General features: G+C 41.6%; 1 protein-coding gene across 1 annotated transcript in view; it reads left to right on the plus strand.

Moving 5' to 3' along the window:
• Nucleotides 1-3006: 3006 nt before the first annotated feature.
• itga1 (integrin, alpha 1) overlaps nucleotides 3007-25118 on the plus strand; it is a 51929-nt gene continuing 29817 nt past the window's right edge. The window contains exons 1-2 of the mRNA XM_041960099.1: nucleotides 3007-3268; nucleotides 22376-22496. Coding sequence (XP_041816033.1) covers nucleotides 3220-3268; nucleotides 22376-22496 — 170 coding nt within the window. The 5' untranslated portion in view covers nucleotides 3007-3219. The remainder of the gene's footprint in view (nucleotides 3269-22375; nucleotides 22497-25118) is intronic.

A 25118-nucleotide genomic window follows, 5' to 3' on the forward strand; every position in this document is an offset into this window, starting at 1 on the left:
TGTGCTCTGTTTTTGGTCTCCGCTAACTCCTGAGGGGGGATGTCTGACTCTTTAGCTGCTAAAAGCTCCACTGTGTTGACCAGCTAGTCGCTGGCTGTGTCTGTCTGCTGTGTGGAGCTGGGCAGGTAATGCAGAGTGGGTTTATCAGGGTGGTTTTCCTGAAAACAGCTGCCCGGGCACAAGGTTGATAAGAGCGGGTCTTAAAAACAAAACAATGAGCTGAAAGAGGCTAAATGCAGCTGAGGTGAGTGGACCTGCAGAGCTGCGGGATAATTCTCTGTGGATTTGTGACTACTACTTATTTGATTGCTTTTTAAATATAAAATTATTGATTTGTGCAGCTTTAATCTGCCTCTTGTGAGTCCCCTGACTTTATGGAAACAAATCGCTGGAGCGCATCTTTAAGGGTCAATTTGTGTCAGCAGATATGAGTTAAATATAGCCTCAGATTTGAAGGTGTCAAATGAGAATTCAGTTCAACATCAGAGAATACCATGGATAGTATATGTTTACAGTGAGCTGTCATCTACCTTTACACACAAGCACTATCCTTTTGTATACATTACAGATTCCTTAAATGCTCGCTGTAAATAGCTTTCACTGGAGGGGAAAGGTTGTTATTGGGCAGGGAGGGCCTACTGCTTGGCTTTAGCATGACTCAATGATTGACTCAGTCTGCAGATAAATATTGTCTGTCAGACTGTATGAACCAAGCTAATTTCCTTCACTTAAAGGGATTTACTGGGCCTGGGATATACAGTTTGCCTTCATTCCCCGATGCCACAAAACAATGATTGGAGAATATGAATGTGTTTTGTAGTTTTCTGTTCAACAAAAGTATTTATGAAATTGAATGAAGATGCCTTTGGTTCATTAGGGACCCTGAGAGCTTTGTATCTTGTACGCTCCTAATGCTCTCTTCCTGTCTGCATGTATACAGACATTTAAAGGGGGAGAGAGAAGAAAAACACATTAGAATAGACTTCCATGGCTAATAGAGGAATATAGTATGTCAGGATGAAAGGCAGGGGGCAGAGGAAGGGAAGGAAACTGTGTAGAGGTCAAAAATGAAAACTTGGAGTACAATTTCTATGCTCCCTGTGTACATTGTTACCAGGCGAAAAAGAGGATTTGAGCGGGCCGAGGTGTGCAAGAGGATGAGGAAGGGGGGAGATGGGTGGGGAAGGGTGTGCTGTAGTGAGGAAATACATGGAAACTAATCAGAGTCTTCCTGAGTCTCAGTCGGAGATATCTGCAGGGCTGAAGACAGGAAGGACTCCTGTAAACTGTCTCATTCACAGGCAGTTCCTGAGATCCTGTCTGATACAGAAGTGCGTCTTTGTGTACATTTAAAGTGTGTTGTGTGGTTATTGGTTTATGTTGTGTAACCCCACAGTTTCCTTGCCATGTAGTGTGTGTATGCGAGCGCAAAGCTACAACGGGATATATTGTATGTATATTTAATGATCGTAACTCATTAAAGCATGCTAGCGGATGAAATGACCTTCATGTTTGGACTTCTTTGTACACTGACATTCAAAATATTTACACTCAGAATTGGAGAAGGATACAGTGGTTCTGCTACTCAAGAAATGGATGCAGAGATACGTGTGTGTGTGTGTGTGAGTGAAGTGACGAATGTACAGGAGCTCTGGACCTCTTTGAATGAATTTCATCCCTTCCTCTAGTCATCCTATGATAATCTGGGGTTTTTGTGAGTCCTCTCTGGCTGTGGGTCCCTAGAGACGGCACCACTTTTCAGATGTGAGGTTACTGTTTGTAACCTCACATCGCAAAAATCTGTTTCTGGCATTTGTTTTTTTTTTGTGTGTGTGTGTCAGGTAAAGACACCAATGATTGAATTGCTGAGTTTCTTGCAGCAGTGGTTAACTGTAGCCAGACAGCACAGAAATATGTTGTTGCATGAAAAATTATCATCATAATAAAATCATAAAAAGTCAGATCAGATTATGCTCTTATATACTGTATTTTATTAAAACATAAAATGTTGAGACATAAACTCATTCTTTTACCTAAATGTAAAGACTGGCAATATTATTTTTGTGTTAGATACTCTTGTATTTATCTTGTATTGATGACATTTAATCATCATATTGCTTGAATAAGGCCAAAAAGAGAATCCAAAGCATTTTCCATGTGCATACTGTATATATTATACATACTGTATTGTATATATTTTGCATACACTATATATGGAACAGGAAACTTATTCGGATGATTAAACTGACAAATAAAAATACACCTTTCAGGTGCTCCTAACAGAGGTAAGGCTTCGAACTTCCTTTTAATGGAGTGTCGGGGCCCTAACTTTCACCAGAAAACCACAGCTGGTATAAATGAGTGTGGACCCCAGGGAAATAGATTACTTACTGCTGGACGGCTGAGTGCCAAAGGGGCATAAGAGCAATTTTGCTAAATTTATCGGAGCGCAAAACCAACAAAGTTGATGTTTGTCTAAAATTTACTCTATATTTCCTCCCACAGTACTTTCGTAATAGTTCTTCCACTAAACTTTCAGGTTTTCACTTGAGTCTTTCAGTTTCACTGTTATTCCATTGAAATTATATATTTGTGTTTATGATTAGAGGAAAAAGCTAAAATTTTCTTCCACATAAAAATTGCCAGAATATAATTTTCTCACATTCAGTCCCTCATAAACTGTCCACATGCACTTTTACCCACTAACACTCTCTGATACATCATGCAATGAAATCATGGCTGTAATGCTGTTCTAATAAATCTCAGGTTACTTTGGGTTATTAAGAACAATTCAAGTGAAGGATCAGTTGTCACAGACTGAATCCTGGATGTTAAAATTAGACTATTCTGCTCTAATTGTTTAACAGTTGCGTCCCGTCTCCAGACAGCACTGCGCTGCTGTTATTCGACTGCTAAGATTTTCCCATGGACTGGCAGACCAAGCCCCCGCAAACGTAGCTTATAAGGTCCTGTGCATGAGTGAACTCCTTACAACGCTCCTCCTCCTCCTCCTCCTCGCGGTTCATGTCTGTCCCGGTCCGCGCAACAGAGCCTCACGCAATGGAACAGAGCTCATCCAGTTAAACTGTGGATGCTGCAGCACGGGAAATGCCTTGTGGGTTCGTCTCAGTCATTTAGCGATTTTACTCTTCTGGGGATCTTTGTTAGACAACGAGCGTGAAAGGGCAGAAAGTCCGTGGATGTCCGTAGTGCGCCAGGATGCTCGGGATAAGTCAACATTTCACTTTGGCAGCAGTGGCAGTGGTTGGTGAGTAGTAACTTCTAAGGAATTGCGCATGTTTGGTGATTTAGGATGAAATAATGCGTGACAGGCGGAGAGAGCGCCTTTTCTGCCGCGTCAAGGTCTCCAGCAGCGCATCTTTTGCGCACACGCTGCACAGCAGCTGAGATCATCGCAGTCTGCATAATTGACGACTGAGCGGCTAAAAGCATCCATTAGGTGTGTCACTCACGTTGCCTGCTCGCCCATTTAAAGGTGGTGGCACCACAGTGTCCTCGTAAAGTGCCCCTAAATACTTTCCGTCCGTATTGCCCATATGTCATTTATTCTGACTGACTGAGGGAAGCCGCGGAGCACTTAATTGTTTCTGTGTGCAGCAGCCTGGTCTTAAAGCATGGCATTGCCTCATATAATAGAGGCATTAGAGTCAGTCAAATTACTGTATGGTGCTCTAATTGAATATTGCGCATGCCAGTGTTTACACACCAGAGTCAGGACTTCTTAGAAAAGAAAGTTCTGCTGCTTCTAAGCAAACATTTCTGCAGTGTCATGTATTTCCGCATGTTTCTGCGGAAAGTGAGTGTTTGCAAAGCAGACGTCATGTGACATTATGTCAGATATTTTATGACAAAATAAACCCTTGCATGAATCTGAGGATTTACACAACTCATCAGTATAATTAGATTTGAATTTCCTGAAGGTGAGGAGTGAAATGAATATTGTCTTTACAGCAGCTTTAAGAGGCAGTCAGGCTCTTTATTTGTAATGGTTAGGATATCTGTGTTGGTATTGTGGAGTCCCATTGGTGAAGCTGCGCTCTCAGGTTCAGCTCTAGAGCAGCAGTAGTGAATTAACTTCTAGGTCATGTCCAAGTAGTTCAAACATGGATGGAAAGTACCGGCAAAGCTGAGTGAGCCGCCCCTTTGAGTCTGGAGTACAGAAAAGAGAGAGGAGAAGAAGAAAGAGAGCAAAGTAAACAGTGCATGTCTCTCTTTAATTCTCAGATTCCTGCGATTACATGTGATACTGACTTGTGATGTTCATTAAGGAATTGAGTTAGAGAAGGAGGTGTGTGTGTGTGTGTGTGTGTGTGTGTGTGTGTGTGTGTGTGTATGTGTGTGTGTGTGGCATCAGCAGAAGCTCCCAAAGCAAATCATCCAGAAGTCAGGGTTGCCTGTTTTGCTTATTGCACCCCTACTGCCCCTGTTTAGCTCCTCCAATCGCATTGCTGCAGGTCATCAATGGTCTTGGCTCTGCCTGTGCAGGCTGATTGCTTGTGAATGAGACCAGCTGCAATTACTTAACTAAACTAGTTATTAGTGCTGTGTTGTCTCACGTCCCATCCTGCACACTCCTACTGCTGCTGGATCTAGTCCGAGCTCTTGGAGTATGACCTCAGCCGGGTTACAGAGGGGTAGAAGCTATCTGGTTTGAGACCATACTGGGAGATCCTGTGTTGTGCTTTGGGAGCTGCCTCTGCCTGCCTCAGAGGCCCACATGTGGTTATTGTAGTGGTAGCATTTAATCTCTGTAAATTCCTAACGGAGATGGGGCTACAGGTGGTTTGAGTTTGGTACTGCAGAGGAGAGGGGCATCTGGCTTCAATCAGTATGTGTCAGACCGGAGTGGCCATGCTTACTAAGGATGTGAACGACACTTATACTGGAAACCTGGACTGCAAGGAATCATTATCATCATTATCAGTTTTACTAATCGAAGAATCGTTTAGTCTGTAAGATGTTAAGCAAAAGTGTGGATAAATGTCCATCACAGCTCCCTAGAAACTAAGATGATACCTTCAAATTGCTCTTTTTAACTGACAAATAGTCCAAAACAGAAATTAAGTGATTAGTCAATTAATTGATAGACAGAAAAATAATTGGCAACTTTTTTTTAATTGATGATTCAACCTTTCAGGCAAACACTGTGAAAAACATGTTTGCTTTTTCTGCTTGACAAATGAGAAACAATTAACCGATGATCAGTTGTTCTTCTGTCTCATGAATCGATCATTTCAGCCCCTCTCGAGGCTCTCTTCTCTCTCTTGCTTTGTTTTGCTCGTGATTGATCGAAGCTGAAGCTGTTAATGTGACACCCCCCCCCCCCCCCCCCCCCACACACACACACACACACACACACACACACATCACAGAGAGTGCACATGACTAGATGTTAGATGTCAGATGTGAGGAGCAGCCATCGGCTATTTTGGAGTTCATATGGTTCGTTGACACATTAGAAGTTGCCTGTTCAGCTGGTTTGTCACACAGCCAGAATATAGGCTACATGTTGCTCTAACTGAGGAATGTATTTTATGTCTTTGTATGTCTGGTACCAAGATGGAGAGAAGGGGTGAAACCAAGCTGAATTCCTCAACCTTCCTTTCGGACTGGGACTGGGGTGCTTATTTCTGCAGTTTCTCACATGTCAGATTTGCCTTTTCTCTACATTTTCATGAGCACGCGGAAAGCTGCAGTACACGACCACAGTAGATGGGTAGTTAACTGAAATCTGCAAGGCCAAGGGATAAACACAAGTCTTCAGGCATTAAGAGACATGAATTGAATTTATGAGCCTGAGCAGTGAACCCGGCCGTCTCTGTCATTAGCAATGTGTCTCCTCCTCCTCCTCTACTATCTCTATTATCTTTCATTTGAATCAGCTCACTCCCCGGGTCGCAGCAATCAGCACTAATTTGACATAAACTGTCTGCTGGCCAAGGCACACAGATTCCCTGGAATGTTAAGTAATTAAGATACGGTTATGTTAGTTTATTCAGCATCTTTGATGTGTTCGCATTTAGCATCCTAATTATAATTATTGTTGTAAGTTATTGCTACTGAACATTTTGAACTTTTTGTTGGTCGCGTTATGACACTGTCAGAAATCTGTCTGTCACCATCACGTCTCAGTGAGAAGACTGACAAAGACCAATCTCAGAACCAGTTCACCAGAATCAGCTATCACCTGGCTACCATCTAACATCTGGGGGCAACAGCCAATGTTTCGGGGCTTCCGGTGTCACATTTAGCAGTCTGGCTAGCAGTCTGATTTCAGCAACATGAATTTTGGACTGAAATATCCCAACAATTACTGGATGGATTGAAATGACATTTTGTACAGACATTCATGGTGCTATCATCAAGTCAAAACTTAGATTTGGTCTGTACTTAACAAATGTTAGCATGCAAACATGCTAAACTAAAATAGTTAGCATGATAAACGTTTCACGCTCAACTTCAGCATGTTAGTGTTGTGATTCTGAGCATGTTAGCATGATGACATCAGGATTTAGCCTCAGTACAGCGTTATAGAGCAGCTAGCATGGCTGTAGGCTCTTCGTAAAAATGGCTGTAGTTGGGGACGTGTTGTTTAAGCTACCGGTGAGACACAGGTTAATGTGTTTAAAGGCTCATTGGACACCAAACCACTGCACAACACTGTTGTCACGGCAGCAAATATTTTATCTTCTTATCATGATACTTGTGAGGTAAGCAGTGGAGATGTGTTCGTGTTCACGCTAAGTAATACTTGATTTAAACTTGTTACAAAGAGCAATCTTTAGCTTCAGTCAACAATTAGCAGCATCACAAAATAATTTTAAGGTTTGTGACAGATACTTGTCAGCGAAATGCCCTGGGAGTTGTAGTCGACTTCTCTCCTTATGTTGTTATGTATACAGGCTTGTAACTTTTCTTTTTTATCAAGGAGCCAGAAACATCTTTTAGAGAGAGGGTGATACCCATTCAAATCTCTCAACATCGTGTGCGCAGAAAACAAGCAAGGCTTTTATTTCCAGCACCCCAGGTGCCCAGAATGCATTAATGCATTCAGTAAGTAAGGCAGTCGAAAAGAGTGAAGTGTGACGGTCTGAAGTTGAGGGCAGTCAAAAGAACCATTATCGTTTTCCAAAAATAAAATTGCAAAATCATATCAGTCATGTTTTGTCCAGATGACAATCACAATCATGTTTTCTGTCAGAGGAAGACCAAGTGTTCACTTGCATGACAGCAGCATCCTGCCCAGCTAAAGAAATAGTTTTGGAGAAAACAACAAAAGTCTTAAAAAGTCTCAGAAGTCGACCATGAAAACTCTTTTTGCTGAGATATAACCATGCAGGTAGCACTTTTCAGCATGTTCACCATGTACCTCATGGTTTACTTTTTGAGCTTGACTGTGTGGAAATCTGTGACCGTGATACACTGTCTGTGGTTCAGAGTGTTCTCAAAACACTTTGCTCTCACCTTTATTCTTTATTCTTTATCTATCTGATTAAGTGTCAATAAAGAAATTAGTACTGTGTGCTTTTGACATTATTAGACCAGGGGCCTTATTCACAAAACATCCTAAAAGTAGCTCCTAAGACACAACTGAAAAGTTTGGTGCAACTTAGACTGGAATGATGGTTTGCGATCGACATGCACCAAGATCGCAGTGTGCAGAGCTGTGCATCAAACAAGCTGATATGTTGATCCAAGGCTCTTCACAGTATCTGAATTGGTATGTATCAGTTTCTTGGATCTTGATGGTAAAAAAACAAAACTTGTGCTACTTTTGTGCTAAAAGATGCCACAGCACCCATAGTACAGGAAACTGAAACTGTGTGCCACGCCAAATGCGAATACATGTGGTTTTTGGGTCTGTCAGTGCCTGCAATAAGCTCCACCAACGACTAAAAGTCACATTAGCTGGGCCATGCTTGGGGAACACACAAATGACAGTGATGCATTTGGCATGTAAAAAACTGGTTGAAACTCTTAAAAATCTCAATCAAAAAGTCAGTAAAAGTCTAGAAAGCATCGTGGTCACGGTGGCTTACAGCTACAAATGCTGTTGTGACTCGAGCCAAAATGTAATTCAAACATTCAGTTAGTTGAAAGAGAAACATGTGACAGCTGCTGGTCTTCCTACTGCTCAAATGTGAGGATTTTCAGCTTTTCATCATTCATTCATTCATTCATTCATTTTTTGTCTAATGTGGTCATAAACTGAATTTCTTTGGGATTTTAAGTGTGTGACCAAACAAGCGATCTGAAAGGAGGGGTAAGAAATTGCAGTAGACATTTTCCATAGTTTTTTGACATTTTATAGAAGAAACGAAATGACTCATTATTTGCAGCCTTGCATAAGCACTTGGTGGTCTGTCAGCGTGTCCACATCTTTCCACTCCCATTCAAAGTCAAGACTGTCTTAGCTAAGCTTGTTTGTAATTATTACAGTGACATACAGTGGGTGCATTTTGTTTAGGGAAGGCCAGCGTTAAATTTCAGATACTTAACTCCACGTTCATTTTCAATAGTGCTGTACTTATCAGGGTAGTATCACATGATGCTCATCCGGAGTAAGACAAGCTTGTGCATCTCGCGTCAATGTAGAGATGACTGCTGTCACAATATAGCGCATCAGGCAGGAAGTTGTACTCTGTGGATGAACACCAAACAGAAAAACAGATATTTCCTTGATGAACTGTGCGAGTTGAAGGGGGTTCAAAGATTCAGCCCCAAGCCTGTGAAACCACAAAGGCCACCCACATGACTTTTCATTCTCTGCTGCCCCTTCCCACCACAAATGTGTAACTGATTCTGCTGGCTCTGCAGCATGTGGCAACCATGAAAGTATTACTTGCAAATGGAAGGATGCAAGGTCAGGTAGAGCTGATGTGTGCTGTAACATCCCTGATGGGAGAACTGGCACCAGTCAAAGTGGATGACAACTGTACCTTTTACCCTCAAGTCTTGTCATTTAGCTTGAGTGGTAGTTTGAGACAAAACATCAAAAAAGATCTGTTTTTACACGTTGTGTTTTGGCATCCGGTGTGTATAGTTTAGAAGAAAAGGAAATATAGTCTGACATGCAGCAAAGGGCCCCAGTAGTTACGCTTAACTAAGATGGTGAACCTGGTAAACATTATGTCTGCGAAACATCAGCATATTAGCGTTGTCATTGTGAGCGTGCTAGCATGCTGATGTTAGCATTTAGCTCAAACCTCACAATGACTTTAGTGAAGGGAATGTTGGCTGGTTGGCTGGTCCAGACTGAAATTTCTCAACAACCACTTTGTGGATTTCCATGAAATCTTATAGACACATTCTTGGTTCCCAGAGGATCATCATCCTAATGACTTTTGTGTCCCCCTGACTTTTTCTCTAGCGCCACCACCAGGCTGTTTGTGGTTCACAGTCAAAGCAAAACACTGGCGTGGTTGTAAACCCTTTTTTTTTTACAGTAATAAAACTACAATTAAGTACAAATGAACATTATCTCTGGTTTGTACACTGTATTGTCTTGAGGTAACTTACTTTTCTTGAAAAAATCTGTATTTCAAAAATTGCTGAGGTGACTCATTGAAGTGATTAACTGTTAATTTTATATTTTCAATTGGAGCCATTTCATTTTCAAGCATAATGGCAGGTCGGGTTCGATCTCAACAAAAGATTAGAGGTCAGCAAATCTTCTTAAAAGTTTATTTCAAAGCTTCAGAGCTGGAGTTTGCTTTAAGACAGTCGCCTTGAAATTATGAGTTTTTTTCAACGTATTTTTTTTTACAGTGATGACACAGGCAGGTTGGGTTCTACCACACAACTGACTCATCACTAAATCATTATGTTTCTGTCTCCGCTATAGCTGCAGACGTTTAAGCGAAAGAGAAATAAAAGGAAACTCTGGGTTGCCAAGGTGATGCCTGTGCCAAACATTTTCTCCTCTGTGACTGCGAATTTGATGCCATCTCCAGAAGTCTTATAGTTTTAGCAGTAACATGCAGAACTTAGCTTTCTGTCTCATTCATGAATAGTGGGCAAACACAGTAGATGTATTGAATGTGTGTCTTTTTTGGGTTGTGAATGTGAATAGTTATAATATTATGCCAGATGCTAACTCTGCCACTTGACTTATTGAGTGAAAGACTACCTCCATGTAGTGTTTGAAAACCTAACCGTCCAATGAGAGGCCTCTAAGCTCTGAAGTAAACACGGATAGCGAGATAAGTGCAGAATAATCCCCAAACCTCAGCCAGCAGCATACACACGCTTTATACAGAAACTGATATCTGTCATAATAGAGCTTCAAATAAACAAGACGCCCGTGAAGGTGCGAGATCACATGTCGTGTCAGCTTACGTAGGTCTTAACCTCAGAGGAAGGTCAAGCCACACACATGTATAAACACACGGACACACACTGGACACATAAAAGCGTTTCACACCTCATCATCCATCACCACTTTTCTCCAGGATGTTACAATTTAAGCATTTTCAAGAGCATCCTCTTAACCCTTTAAGCCCTGGTATGATTGTTTCCATATTGATGAACTGTTGAAGATTTTTCTGAAATATGTTATGAAAGATAAGATAGAGAAAATGGAAAATGACCAATAAGACATAAACAATTGCTTGATGTACCACACCACCACCTTTCTGCATAGACAAATACAGATTATCAGTTATTCATAGGAATTTAGCCTGTCAGCCAGCCACACTCTGTACACAGTTTGTTGGCGCAGACGTATTTCGTGACCTCTGGCACTGCACGGTTGTGAGGCGTCAGGGGCAAAGAGTAGGGAGGAGGAGGCAGCAGGGCAGACAGGGTGGCAAAGGGTAAAAGTGTGCAGGAGGCTGTCAGGAGAGGAAAGCTGCAGGCGAGACAAATGGGAGTCGGAGGGGAGGTCCATTTCAGAGAATTTGCGGTGGGAGGAGATTGCATTATCTCCTGTTGGAGCAAAAACAAGGAGAAGAGTGAAAAGTGCAGAGGTCAAAGAGGGAGCAGACAACTACTGGTTCTGTTTTTCAAGCAGAGGAGGTGGTCACTCATCTCTGCAGCTTCTTTATTTGATATTGCAGTGGTTTGTCAGTGCCTCCCGATCCGAGAAACAGCTACTGCAACACACTCTAAGCTAGTTGAGCTAACGTTAGTTGTGAGCGAATTAACGCAGAATGTAACTTTGCATCGAAGATGATCTTTACAATCTGATATTTGAGGTCACATGACCTCAAAAAAGTTGATTCCCAGCTTTGACAAATTTATGATATGATTAATGAGGACTTGACCAAGACCACGGCTGCCTGTGACACAAAATGCATCTTTTTTTATCACATGTGTAACTCTTTTGTCACAATGAGGTCCAGTTGCAGTCTACACTAATAACTCTCATAATAAATTGTGATATAAATGAGTTATTGCTTCATGAGAGACATTAGATTAACACATGGCACAGCACAGCACAGTTCTGCTTGCTGTCAGTCACCAGAATTTGATTTCCTCTCGTAGATCCTGGCGATGCTGGATGACAGTCATCCAGTCCGTCCAATGAATGAGTTGCATGTAAGACCATATGGCTTAATATTTACTCCTCTTAGTTTGTAGATTAGAACTACAACAACTGAAGATGTATCTATAATATAGTTTACAGTTGTTTTACACATGCTACAAGCATAAAAACATACACTTGCAGCATGTTTATATCAAATAGCAGATGCTTTGTGGCTGTACTTGAATATGACAACCTTTTGTTCCTGCCTGTTTTCTCTCATTGTAAATGTCGATATAGCACAGCTGTTGGCTGCTGTTCGATATATTATGAGCCGCGATCAAATTTCATAGTTGTTCATTTGTCTGACAGCAGACAACATGTTAATGATAAATACGGCCTGAAGATGAGATGCCGATTCGTATGGGACTAACACTAGTAAAATGTGGTGGCGAGTTTTTACTTCACAAATTACCGACATGGCATATTCGAATGGGATTAAGATCACAGATGACCTCTGCAATTCCTACAAATGGCTAGAGGTGCTGAGGTATTGCTAGACCCATCTGAATACGGCTTATGCCGACCCTCTTAAGCCCTTTTGTGCAACTGTACACCAACGTCTACGTCTGCTACTTCCTCTTTTGATACAGAGAGGAAAGTCATTATTGACTGCTGGCACATGTCTGGAGAACATCTGATGAGGGCAGTATCACTGTGGCCAGTGTTGAACGTCTGTCTTTTCCCAGAATTGATGTTACTTTGAAAAGCCTTTTTGTTTGGGGTGTAGTTTGTGATGGGATTTTTTTTTTTTTTTTTTTTTTTTTGGTAAAACAGGATTTAGGTCTGTCTAGAGTAATTTCCTTGTTTTTGCCAGTGTGTGCTAACCAAGACCCCATAACATGTTGCCAGGAGAAACACATAAGGAACACACACACACACACACAAACACACACATACTTGTACTCCTTCGGGGCTCTCACTACCTGCTAAGTGCTGAGAGCTTCAGATCCTGGATGTATGTGTGTCTGCGTCTGTGTTTCTGTGTGTTTGTGTGTGTGTGTGTGTGTGTGTGTGTGTGTGTGTGTTTGCAACCAGAGCAATGCTGCATCTGTGCACCAGGCCTGTCCAGCCCTCCTGCCCCCCCCCCCCCATCTCTCTCTCCCAGGCAGCGGCCGGCCAGAGCTATCCATCAAACTGGCATCATACAGGGAGCAGAGGAGCAGAGGCGTCTGCCTGGGGCATCGTGCTCGTAACCTCTCCAACATGAGGCTAACACGAGCGGCCATGCAAGCCATGGCGCTCCTCAACCAGACAAAAGTTTCCTGGGAAAAAAGTCTAATGTTTCAGTGTTACAGACTCATGTAGGTCAGATAGGTCAGAATGAGACAAAATAACTGGGAAGTCGACAAGAATGTGACTATTTGATGAGACCCATTATTCTTCTACTACGCTTATATGACATGTAAAAATACTCTACTCTGGAATCAGCTTCAGACTTCAATGTGAATACTCACAGGAAGAAAAAGAGCATATTTTTTTCTTGGTATAACAAAATATATTGATTGTGAGTCTGTGTCAGCAGATAATCAATACTAGACGACTCATATTGAAATCCCTTTTATCTCCATTCTTGCTCTTCCTGCTAGCGTTCTTTTTTTTTGTGACCATGTATTTATTGGATAGTTTGTTTCTAGGGCATGAAAACATGGCAACATTTCCTCCCTCTTATCTTCCAGTATCCCTCTCCCCTCTTTGCATAGTCTCCCCCAAAGTTATCCAGCATCCGAGTAACACAAGCGGTTTTTCTTTAGTTATCACTTCAGGCACAACACTAACTGAAAAGCACAGTGAAGGAAGAATGCAAAACAACATCTTTCATCTTTGGACTTGAACTGATCCGAGCCCCTTTGTCAAGCATGCATAACTTCTTAATACATGGAAAATAAGGAAAGAAAGAACATTAGATCCTGTGTCGATCAGAACATACTTTCACCATCTCTTGCAGAAAAATGGAATCACAAACACATCATCCCTGGACCTTTTAACAACCTCCAGAGACCTCGGCTAGAGTCGCTTTGTTGACAGCGTTGCAGACTCACAGAGCCAGGCTGTTGAATTTTTTTCCCCTCTTAAGCTGGAACCACTGTTCTGTGGCATAAAATCTATTTTTGGCCACTTCCCTACTGACCTGTACTGTCCTCAAGCAACAGTAGGAAATGTGATGATGATGCCAGGCAGATGTTGTCTGTGGTGTAGTGTATTTTATGTGACAAATTCTGAATGGGCTCAGGTGATGTTTGATCTGTACATGTGAAAAAAAACTTGACATTGATGGTTGAGGAAGGAACTGAAGTGACCTGAGACTATTTCTGTCATCACATTATTGTAGTCTTGTATGCACGATGGATTTTTGATCCCAGTGTACCTCGCTCATTCAGAGTGAGTGTGTTTGTCCTGTGCAATGTTTTTCTTTACTGATCTCGAGTAGAAAACATGAAGGGGAGCCGTGTGACCCGCCTTGAACACATCTGTGTGTTTGACAGAAAGAGGGAGTGTGTCGACAGGGGTGGGATTCACCCCCGCTGCGACCGTGTCCACGCTAATGTGGATGTGTTTAAAATACGTTTTTTTCTCTCCTTTGAGCTTCAGTCCAGAGTTTCTCACCTCTAAACGTGATCCTCTCATCATGACAAAGCTTTAAAAACACTTTCATGATTTCAGCATGTTAAGAACCACAGACTGGTGAATTAGGAAATGCTTAAAAGGTGCTGACTAAATGAAACAAAGGAAGAACTGATGCAACTAAACTGTGAGATTATGAAGAAATTACAAGAACTGTTCATTAGAGCAGAAAAAAGAAAAGAAGTGGTTGCTGAGCAGAAAGTAGTGTTGTGCTCTCACCTTCGTATATGACTTATCACTTCTAAATATGCATTTTCATTGTTTTGTAGAAAATAATCTGGATCAACAGTAAGACTCAGTCGCATGGCAGCAACATTAAATCAAATAGTATATATTGTATAAGTTTTGAAAAACACTATTCTTAGCATATGATTGTTTCTCTCGCATGCTTTTCCTTTTTGATCTTAGTTTACCAAGTGATGTATTTACAAATCTTCCCACAACTAACAATGCTGTTAAATGGAGCTTGAGCTGGGTGCCAATTTGCAATAGCCTAGCAGAACTCCAGGAAATCACCCGTCCGGCTGTTGTTTGCCAAGAAATAGCTACAGCATGTACAAAACTCCCAGTAAAACCACATCCCATCATTTTTACATTTCAAACTGTGTTCAGATTAAACAAATCAATATATGAAAACATTTGGGGGTGCTGGTAGGTGTATTTTTGAACTTTGAGGGGAATCAGGCTAGCTGTTTCCCTCTGTTTCCAGTCTTTATGCTAAGCTAGGCTAATCACATTCCAGCTCTAGCTCGATACCTCCCACACATACAAGACAGTGGTGTCAAACTTCTAACTTCTGGAAAGACTCAAGGATGAACTGATTAGAATTTGGTGGTCAAAGGTCATTGTCACTTCACAAACCATATTTTTGGTCATAGCTATTGGCCATAACTCAAGAACACACACACAAATGACTCATAGTGTAAATCGATGAAGTGATGGTATTTTATATCCAAAAGGTCAAAGTTCAGCTTAACTGTGACATCGTAATGTTCTGCAGAAACTCTTTTCTGCCCATTATTCAACAGCATAACTCAGGAACAGAAGGCAGATTGTGACCATATATTCAAATTTGGTCGGACGCTGAACTGGTGACACTAATCTTGGGCGTCAACCTCGAAACTGTGCTGATTGTATAAATCTTTTTTGCTGCCGTGTTGAAGATGTGTGACAAGTGTCCATGTTTTACTGTCTGTAGCTTTTTTCCAGCAACATCCATATCTAAAGCCTTGTCGTCCACCACAAGCTCACTGCTGATATTGACCTTCAGGTGATTGTTGTTGCATTGTTGTGATGAAGATCTCTATCAGTCCTCTGTGCTCCTCTGGAGAAACAGTCTCTAAGTGAAGACAGCGTGTTTCTAGCTGGAAATTATTTACTTGATACCTAAATGCATAGTGATAACTTCCATTTTGCCAAAAAATACACTTAATATCTTTTATTAAATTCCGTCGGAGTCTTCACTACATATATCAAATGAGCCTGCACAGACATGGATGTAAACTGCAGCTGGACTGGTTGGCAGAGGCAAACAACTGCGAGGCGATACTTCTAGCTTTTCCTATGAATTAATTGCATCGATCCATCCAAACAGCAGCCAGTGCGCTAGAAGCACTCTGCTATTCATGTATTCCTCTACGACTAATTAAACTTTTAGCAACATAAGTGGGCAGTGCGGATCGATGTGAGTTGGCCTGTTAAGTGGGAGTCTGGCTCGGAGCTTTAGTATCACTTGATTATTAAAAACAAGCCAAACGTTGCACAAATACATTCCACTGCAACTTTGTAAAACCATGATTACAGTTGTATTACAGTTGTAACGTATGTTGTTAATTATACAATGCCTGTTATTTTGAAATGAAGCATACTGTTATTATTATGTCAGAACTGTTTCATGCACTCGTTATAGAGAGCTTTACAGGAAATGAATCTCAGTACAGGATATATCCTTTCCTGTTTATTGGATTCACACGTGTGTCTCTCTTTTCTTTCAAAGCCTTTATCTGCTTTCACTGACTTTGCAAAACAAACCTGCAGGGATGTTCTAAGGGTTGTAGATTAGCAGGAATATGGTTGTATAGTACTAGTAGTTTCTCTCACTGTTTGCCTTATCCGATGAGGCGTAGCATGATTATTTTTGCATGTTGCTTATTGAATCTGGAGGAAGGTCATTCTTTGACCTCTGGGTGTGTGTATTTTTAGTTCCCCCGAAAGGTGCTTGATCTATCCCAGAAGCCCCCTGTCCCAGCTGCTCCCTGTTGTGTGTTGTGTTGTGATCAGCAGATTTAATAGTATGTGTATGTGTCTGCTGAGGGGTTATGGTTAGGGGAGTGCCAGCCACCCCTACAGTATCCAGAGAGGAACTGGGGGGATGAAAGCTTTGACAACTGTCGGGGGGGATGATGTCATGTGTGGGGTTCAGCTTGTAAGCTTGCATGTTTTCTGCACCAGTGAAATAGCAGAGCTCCAGAGAATACATCTGGAAGTTTCAGAGAGCGGAATCTGACACCGTTGAGCGTTCAGTCAATGAATGAAAGGATGCTTGAAGAGAGGAGCAGAGAGAAGCCGGAATGGGTGGTAGGAGGGACGAAGATGAATGGAAGGAAGGAATAGTGGAGAGATGGATGATGTTCCTGAGAGAGGGAGGGAGGGAGAATTAATGAATGGGAGGAGGAGAGGAAGCAGATTGAATAGCGAGCAGTGCTGAAGTAGATGATTTTTAGCCCTTCTGCCAGTGTGGCTCCAGGGATGGCAGTGTCAGTTGCTCCACAAGTTTGGTCCAGACTTAATTATCTCAGCAACCTTTGGATGGATTGCCATGAAATTCTGAACACACGTTCATGTTCCCCACGATGAGGCCTACTGACTTTTCTGATATCTGATACGGCTTTTCCTTGTGCACCACCAGAAGGTCAAAGTTTCACTTCGAGTGGCACAAAATATTGTACGGACTTTCATGGTGTCAAGAGGTTGAATCTCGCTGAGTTTGTGGATTCCCAGACATCTGCAGTTTTGAATGAAATATCTTGACAACATGGATTGCCATGAAATTTGCTTCAGACATTCATGTTCCCCTCTTGTGCCACAAGGAGGTCAACATTTTTGTTTTTTAGTGAGATATCTTGACAATTATTGGATGGATTGCCATGAAATTTCATACACACATGCATGTTCTCAACGGGATGAATTGTAATATCTCTGGTGATCCCTTAACTTCTCATCTAGTGCCATCATCAGGTCAAATCTGTCCAACACTTTGGTTTATGACCAAATACCTACAAAACTAATGACATTATGACAATAATTTAACAAAATATTATGTCTTGATGGACATGAACGTTTAACAGCTTCAGTATTAATACTCCATACTGTAGAGAAACAAAACCACATGATATGATAACCGTAAATTTTCATACCATTCATATGGTATACAGGCAAATTTGTCTGTAATTTATACAGGGCAAATACAGATTTATGAATGCTGGCACCATTTATGGTTTGCATCTAAACAGTTCTTGCAAATTGCTTTTGAGAAAGGGTCCCCAGCATGCTAATGTTGTCATTTTGAGCATGTTATCATGCTTAGTTAGCATTTCATGTAAGTAAAGCTTTACAGTGTTGCTAGAATAGCTTTAGACCCATTGTTATGTTATTAATCATGCTGCAGCTTGTTTTATTTGACTATATCTTCCTCTGCCTACAGATATTAACCCTAAAGCTCAATGGAATTTGGCCTCTTGTGTTCCCCTCTGCACATGAAGACACAAACACACCTACATTCATGGCCTCTTGAGCCCACCTCCCACCCACATGCTGCACATTTGCCAAGAAATAAGGAGCGACTGAGCAGACAGCCAAATGAGAAAATTAAGTCAAAGTCAGCAGAGCTAAAATGTGTCAGAAGTTCAGCGTGTGACCATCCATTCCTGGAGTGATTAGAGAGGAAAGTGTGGATAGTGTTGGAGCACAAAACGAGACAAACAGGATGAAAAACAGACAGTCAGAGGAGGATTATGGAAAATAAGAAGGGTGAGCTGAGAAAGGCGGGCGGTGGAGAAGAAAAGCTGATAAAGATAAAAGAACAAAGCAGGAAATCTGGAAATATTTCAGTTTCATAAGTTTTTCATGGCTCAGGGCTGCCCGTGGCCATGCCAGACTATGAAGCTTCTCTCCTTTGCCAATCGTGTCTCTTGTTAAACACCAACACATGGTGCATGAAGGTCCAGCACCCACCCAAAGCCCCCTTTGGCTTTAGCCCTTTAAAGGGTCAGACACCAGTCCATCTTAAAACATTAATTCCTTCATTTTTTCACTCAGACCGATGCATCATTAACATTCTCCAGTTTCTGACCTACTACAGATGTTTGCCTACTTTAATTTAGAACATCTGTCTCAACTGTCTCTCTTGGATCTGCTTTACAGCTGACACGCATTTCTTACTACAACTGATTAGGATTGAGTTTCAGGGTTACCTAATGACTTTGTTGCCCACAGGTGCTGATTTGCGTTAAGCTTTAAAGCTGATTATAGTTGGTTAGATATGTTACAGATGAGCAGGTGCCAGTCGGGTGTGTATTTTTACTGTGGCTGAGCGAGGCTTTGAAGCCTTCAGGTGCTGACTTGGGGTCATTTTTATAGCTGGTTTGATGTCTCACAGGCCAACAGGTGCTGATCTGTGCAGCTTTCTTCCCTGGCTGTATCAGGCAGATTTGACTTTAGCTGCTTGGTTTGATGTCTTGCGGAATTGTTAAATGCTGAAATGGAGTCGTTTTGGTTTTGATAACTGTATCCGAGAGGGCAGCAGGGTTTTATTGGGGGTTAGTGTGGCTGACAGACTGCCAGGATCACTCAGGACCACATGGAGCTTGACCATAAACAGACTCATTGGTTGTTCCTTGTAGATTTAAGGCTGTGATATTTAACCCACATTAGATTAGAAATTTCTGCTGAGCCAAAATGAGATTTTTTTTCCTACGATACAAAAGAATGACATAAATGCACTGTACTGTAGTCCTCAGTCCTCATTTCTGTTGAAACTAGAGTCTGTGAGGTGCAAATATCAGCGTGCTAACAAGGACAATGCTGATGTTCAGCAGGTAAGATGCCTCAGATGTTCACCAGCTAATTCAAGAGCTGATGTAGTGTATTGTGATCAACTAAGGCTAATAACTGGATTTAGGTAAATTTGGACCTCATAGTGGTGATTGGAGAAAAACTCAGGGATCACAATTCATCCTGGGGGGAAGATGAACGTGTGAACCGAATTTCATGGCAATCCACCTTATAGTTGTTGAGATATTTCACTAAAAGTCAAACACTGTCAGCCTGGTAAAGAAAAATTCAGAGGATCACCAAAGTCTTCAGGATTCATCCTCTGGGGAATGTCTGTCAGAACATTTCATGTCAATCCATCCAGTAGCTGTTGAGATATTTCGGTCTGGACTGACAGAACCACTAAGCTCCCAAAACACCTCCTCCCTCAGCTCTGCTCACCATGTGTAACAGAGCACAATACGAACCCTCCAGACAGTGATGGACAGCTTTATATGCCCAGTGCCTCAGAGGCTCATGAGGCCATTTCCATCCACAAAGGGAGAAGTCCGCTTATTGGTTTTCCAGGACAGATGTTAGCCCAGCTCACGAAAATAGCCCCTTACATAACTCATGGTTTTGATTTGAGCACAGCAGAGCCAGGAGACACCAAGCGCAGCAAAACGAGATTGGTATACTCAAAAGACGTGTCTGCCAGTAGACAGAGGACGTCCCCGTGTAATTTACAGCTCAGGCCAGCGTGACTCTGAACTGTACTTGAGCTCAGTCTGTAATAAATGGTAAAGGTCTGGTTGGCCCAAAGCCATCTTAAATCAGCTAAATTAGCTGTGTGTGTGTGTCTGTCTGTGTGTGTGTGTGTGTGTGTGTGTGTGTGTGTGTACCTATGGGTTTGAGGGGATGTCTATAATCAGGCTAATAGGAACAGGAAATGGAGCTTCTCTGAGAGATGGAGAGGGGTAACAGGGGAAGTACAGAAAGGGGCGAGGGAGAACCAGTTGGGATAATATTTCTTGGCTGGGATTCCTGTATATGACTCTGCAGGTCTCTCTCTCTATTTCTATGTCTGCCTCTCTTTACCAGAGGGGATATAGAGAGCGTAATCTTATCTGAAATCTATGTGATTAACATCTAAATGTGGATGATGACTGGCAGCAGTATGTTTTCATAGGTCCCCTGTTTATAAGAAGGCAGTGAGAGGGGCGATTAACGGCCCTAATTACATGTAGGTCAGATTCATGAATCCTTGAGTTATAGTCTACGTGCATGCATTGATCCTTGCGTGTGTTGCTCTCCCTGTTTTCTTCTTCCAATTATGTCCTGTTAACATGCACATGAGACTACAGCACACATATGACAGTTTTGTTGTGTCTAGCTTGATAATACGTACTCTGAGTGGTACCACCTGAATGATTCTAGACTTTTTTGATGTTCAATTACAAATCCATTAATAAACAAATGCACTAAATCAATTCAATTTTTTATTAAAAAAGGGCGAAAAAATGTCCTGCTTTAACAGGTCTAGCAAAATTAGTGCATCTCCATATTCCGTAGAGAAGCAGCCAAACAAAGCACTTTGTAGAGCTAAGAGGAACTGCTGAGACATTATGACTGACACCTTTCACATTACACAAACTTACTGATAATAAGCAAAGGGAGACTTAAAGTCTATAGTCATGCCAGCACCTCTGTAAGGTTATACTGAGGCACAATGGTGCTTTGAGCTAAATGCTAACATGCTAATAATGGCAGTGCTTACATGCTGACTTTTAATTGCACCTAATTCCTAATATTCACATGATGGTACCAGATGGAAGGTCACACATGCTAACATGCTAATAATGACAATGCTTGCGTGCTGACTTTGGTCAGGTAATGCTGACTAAGTTCACCATCTTAGTTAAGTGTGTTAGCATGCTTCCAATTTCAGATTAGCTCTTAACACAAAGCTGAGGCTGATGGGGATGCTACTAGTTTTGCAGGTATTTGGGCATAAAGTATTGGGCAAATTCATATTTGACCTGATGGTGGTGGTAGATGAAAAGTCAGAGGACGGACGAAGTTATTGCCGGTCATCCTGAGGGGAACTTCAATACATGTATCAAATTTCATGGAAATACATCCAATAATGGTGGTGTTAGAGAAAACCAAACTCGTTAAGAAGGATTCTCTGAGGACCACGACTGTCTGGACAAAATTTCATAGCAATCAATCCAATACGTGTTGACATATTTCGGACTGAACTCTCATCACTTGAGCTCCATCACTAGTGTGGCCAAAACAAAGAAAAAAAAAATCTGTAATTACTGTGGGAATGCAATCCAGACTCCATGTGGTAGCTCTCTATTTTGTTTGGGTCAGAGACATTAACTACAAAACATCATCATCAAAGAGCAAATAGCAGCTCTCTATTTGTCAATCCATGTATGTGGTCTCTGTGTGCATGTTCTTTTTTTAGTCCCGCTGCTCCTCACTCCTCTGCACTCCCTCACAAGTCCGGGAATTGAATAAATTATACTGGAGGAATTCCCTCGCTCAGTAGACATAAAGAGTGTCATTGTAGTGCCGGCACAATGAGACATGGATGGATTTATATCGAGCCTCTGTGATATATACTCAGCTCAGCGACAGACGGACGCAGACTGTGCACAGTGCAGAGAAGAAGCCATTGTCCTGCAGGTCAGACTGGATTCTGACCAAAGTCCTTCACGTTGATGTCTGAAATTCCTCCAGTGTCCTCTAAAATGATTCTGTGTGTGTGTGTGTGTGTGTGTTATGGTCCATACAGTTGATCCCACGTCTTGGTCTCTATATAGAGAGACCAAGACGACATCTATTGTGGCTAAATTAGCCAAAGCTGAAGTGAATCTATGACTGGATCTGTTTATTTTTCATTTCCGGGTTGCATCTTGAATACTTCATAAACAATCATTAAGAGTGTTTTGAAATGCTGACCTTCGACTTATTGACTCTGCTTTCTCATATGAGAAAATGAATACAAAAGTCTCTCATTACAGGACTGGATTATTTATGAATCAGTTGGATTATTCACACAGCAGTAGAGTAGATGATTCAGGTCTTGATAACCTTAATCTGTTTAGTAAACAGCAGTCTCTGGCACTCTGTGTGATTACTTCTTTCCCTCCGTTCCTGCAGTGCTGCTGGCGTGCGTGTTGTCCTTCAACGTGGACCAGAAAAATGGTTTGTCGTTCAGCGGGCCTCTGGAGGACATGTTTGGCTACACTGTGCAGCAGTTTGAGAACAGCGAGGGGAAATGGTGAGCATCTTAACATTCATCATCTCTCACCACCACGCAATTTCCTGCTCATCTCACAGATGCTGATTGAACCACGTTTCAGACCTGCACCATGCGAGGACAATTTAACATGATGTAAATCTGTAAAACTTCCAAAGTGGCTCAAGTCTGAACTGAATGTGGTCAGATTAACACGAAGGCAGCAGCATGAGTGAAAGTAAACGCTCTTATCTTATTCATCTTATCAAAAGCACTGTCCTAACTTTGTCACTCAAGTATCATCTCTCATGCACAAAGACAAAAAGAGTTTAATAAACCACAAACATGATGTGAACGAGCCAGTTTTAAGACGTTGACGCGATTATTTCACATTGAGCCACTCTACAAGAAAGCAATTTTACACTCATTAAAAAGAGTGTGTACAACCAGAAGAGCAGCACGTCCTCTGTCAGTTCTCGTTATGATAATTGCATGCTTGAAACTATGAAATCATTCTTGTCGTAACATGTTGTCGTTCTACGCACTGTCAGACTTTAGCACCTAACATCTAATAACTTTAGCATGACATCCACTTTTAATGATTGATAAGATAAAATTGATAAGCCATAAACGCTCAAGATGCTATAATTAAAACAAATAATTTGTTTACACAAATTAGTAATTTGTGCTCTCTAATTAAGCAAGTTGTGCTCTCCAAAACCCTAAAGCTGACTGTTCATTAAGTGGAGGATATCAGCATTTTACATCCTATAAAATACATAGAGGATCTCAGAAAAACGCAAAGTTGTGTTCAACAGCCAAAACCCCAAATATAGCCACATGTCTCGGCCTCAATCCAAGGAAAACCAATCCAATCCAAGCCATCCATACTGGCGGTCTACCAGTATGGAAGGTGATGCTAAATCACACAAAAAACAGCACAAATTGTTAATATAAGAGCATGATTTGCTTGGTTCTATGCACAAATTAGTTAATATTTTTTCTCCATTACGCACCAAAAGCTGATTCAAAACTCCACCAGTTTTTATACATTTTTAAATGAACAAATAAAAATGTACGTGAAAAAGCTGGAAAAAAATTAAAATATAGTCAGAAGGTTTTTACGCTTGAGTAGAAAATGTTTCGGTAAAAGCAAAACTGCGACAAAGTGCCACAGAGACGGACTTATCCAATGTTTCCTGTCGTACATGAAGCATGTGACCATTACATTTTCCACACAGTTTTCGCTTGTTTGAGGTTTGACTGGAACTCTTTTAATTACATAATCTTGTTGCACTTCTTCTCCAATGATTTAATGGCACCCAATTGGAGAATTAATGCCACCAGCTTTTTATCTCGATGCACCAAGCTTCTTATATTTGCATGGTGGCAGCAGATGGAAACATGCGTGTATTTGCATAAATTTTTTAATGGAAATTCAGTTTGGATGGCAGCTTGATGACGGAGTGCAGATAAAGGGGTCAAACAAAGAGTATCGACTATTTAGTTTAGCTTACAATCTCATATCTCTTAAGCTCTCCTAAGCATTGTTAAAAAGAGGTTCCTACGTAAGAACATTTTATTAAACCACAAGCAGAATTCAGTTCAGTTTAATTCAAATCCATAACATTAACAAAAGCGAAAAAACCCTAATTCACCTGTAAAACTAAGTGAAGGAGAAAACACCAGCTGCTGCTGTAATGAGGATCTTTGAATTTACTACTTTAGCTGTTAACCGTAAACTGCCCACCAGAGTGTCCACATACCAGCCTGTAAATACACTGAAACCAAGCATCCGTGGCTCCTTGCTAAACCTATGTGGGAGCACGATTTTAAAACCTTGTTAAATGCCATCAGAGTGTGGTTAATGGCTCTGTCTCGCTCTCCTTTCTCCACATCTCTCCTTCACTTACTCCACTCTTTATTTCCCAGTCTCGCCAACCTGTTGCTACACCACAGCTGATTACTTCCCACATATCTGTACCTGGTGCTGTTCTGCACTAACGATCTTATCAAGCGCATATGAGATCAGTTACAGTAATTCACTCAGCGCTAATCACTGGAGCCAGCTGTGGCTGAACCTCCAAACTGCTCCGTGAAAACACATCGGCTCCGTTGGATCTCCAGATAGCTCTGTTTTGTTCCAGCTCAGAGAAAACACCCAAACAGGTCCGAGTCATAAGAGCCTGGCTGAAGAAGTTTGGAAACAACATGGGCAAAGCAGGCGGATAGCTGAGGGAGGACATCAGGCATCTGAGGGGAGAGATGAAAGAAAGAGACTAAAGAATAAAACAGAGCGTTCCAAGGAAGTGAGAATGGGGGGGGGGGGGGGCAGTAAAACTGGAGATGACATGTAGCCTTCAGTGCGACCATGTGGGAGAATATTATGGAAAATCATGGCGATCATGAGGTGATTTAATACCAAGGTTGCCACAACTGGGAGGTGACTGATTAATCACAGATGTCTCCTCCAGACCTCCACCCTTTAGCTCTTCGGTGCACCTCAGCCGCGTTGAAAGGTGGATGAACTGCTCAGAGGAAATGTGTTACATGTGGCAGAGACAGCTCACCCTTCCACTCGAGCTTCGACTAGCTGTGGCTCCCACCGTTAAGTCCTGTCTCTTCTCTCAAGACTGCTGGCACGGGTATCAGAAAACTGTCATG

This window comes from Chelmon rostratus, chromosome 19 (assembly GCF_017976325.1).
Source record: "Chelmon rostratus isolate fCheRos1 chromosome 19, fCheRos1.pri, whole genome shotgun sequence".
In the NCBI taxonomy this organism is placed as follows: domain Eukaryota; kingdom Metazoa; phylum Chordata; class Actinopteri; order Chaetodontiformes; family Chaetodontidae; genus Chelmon; species Chelmon rostratus.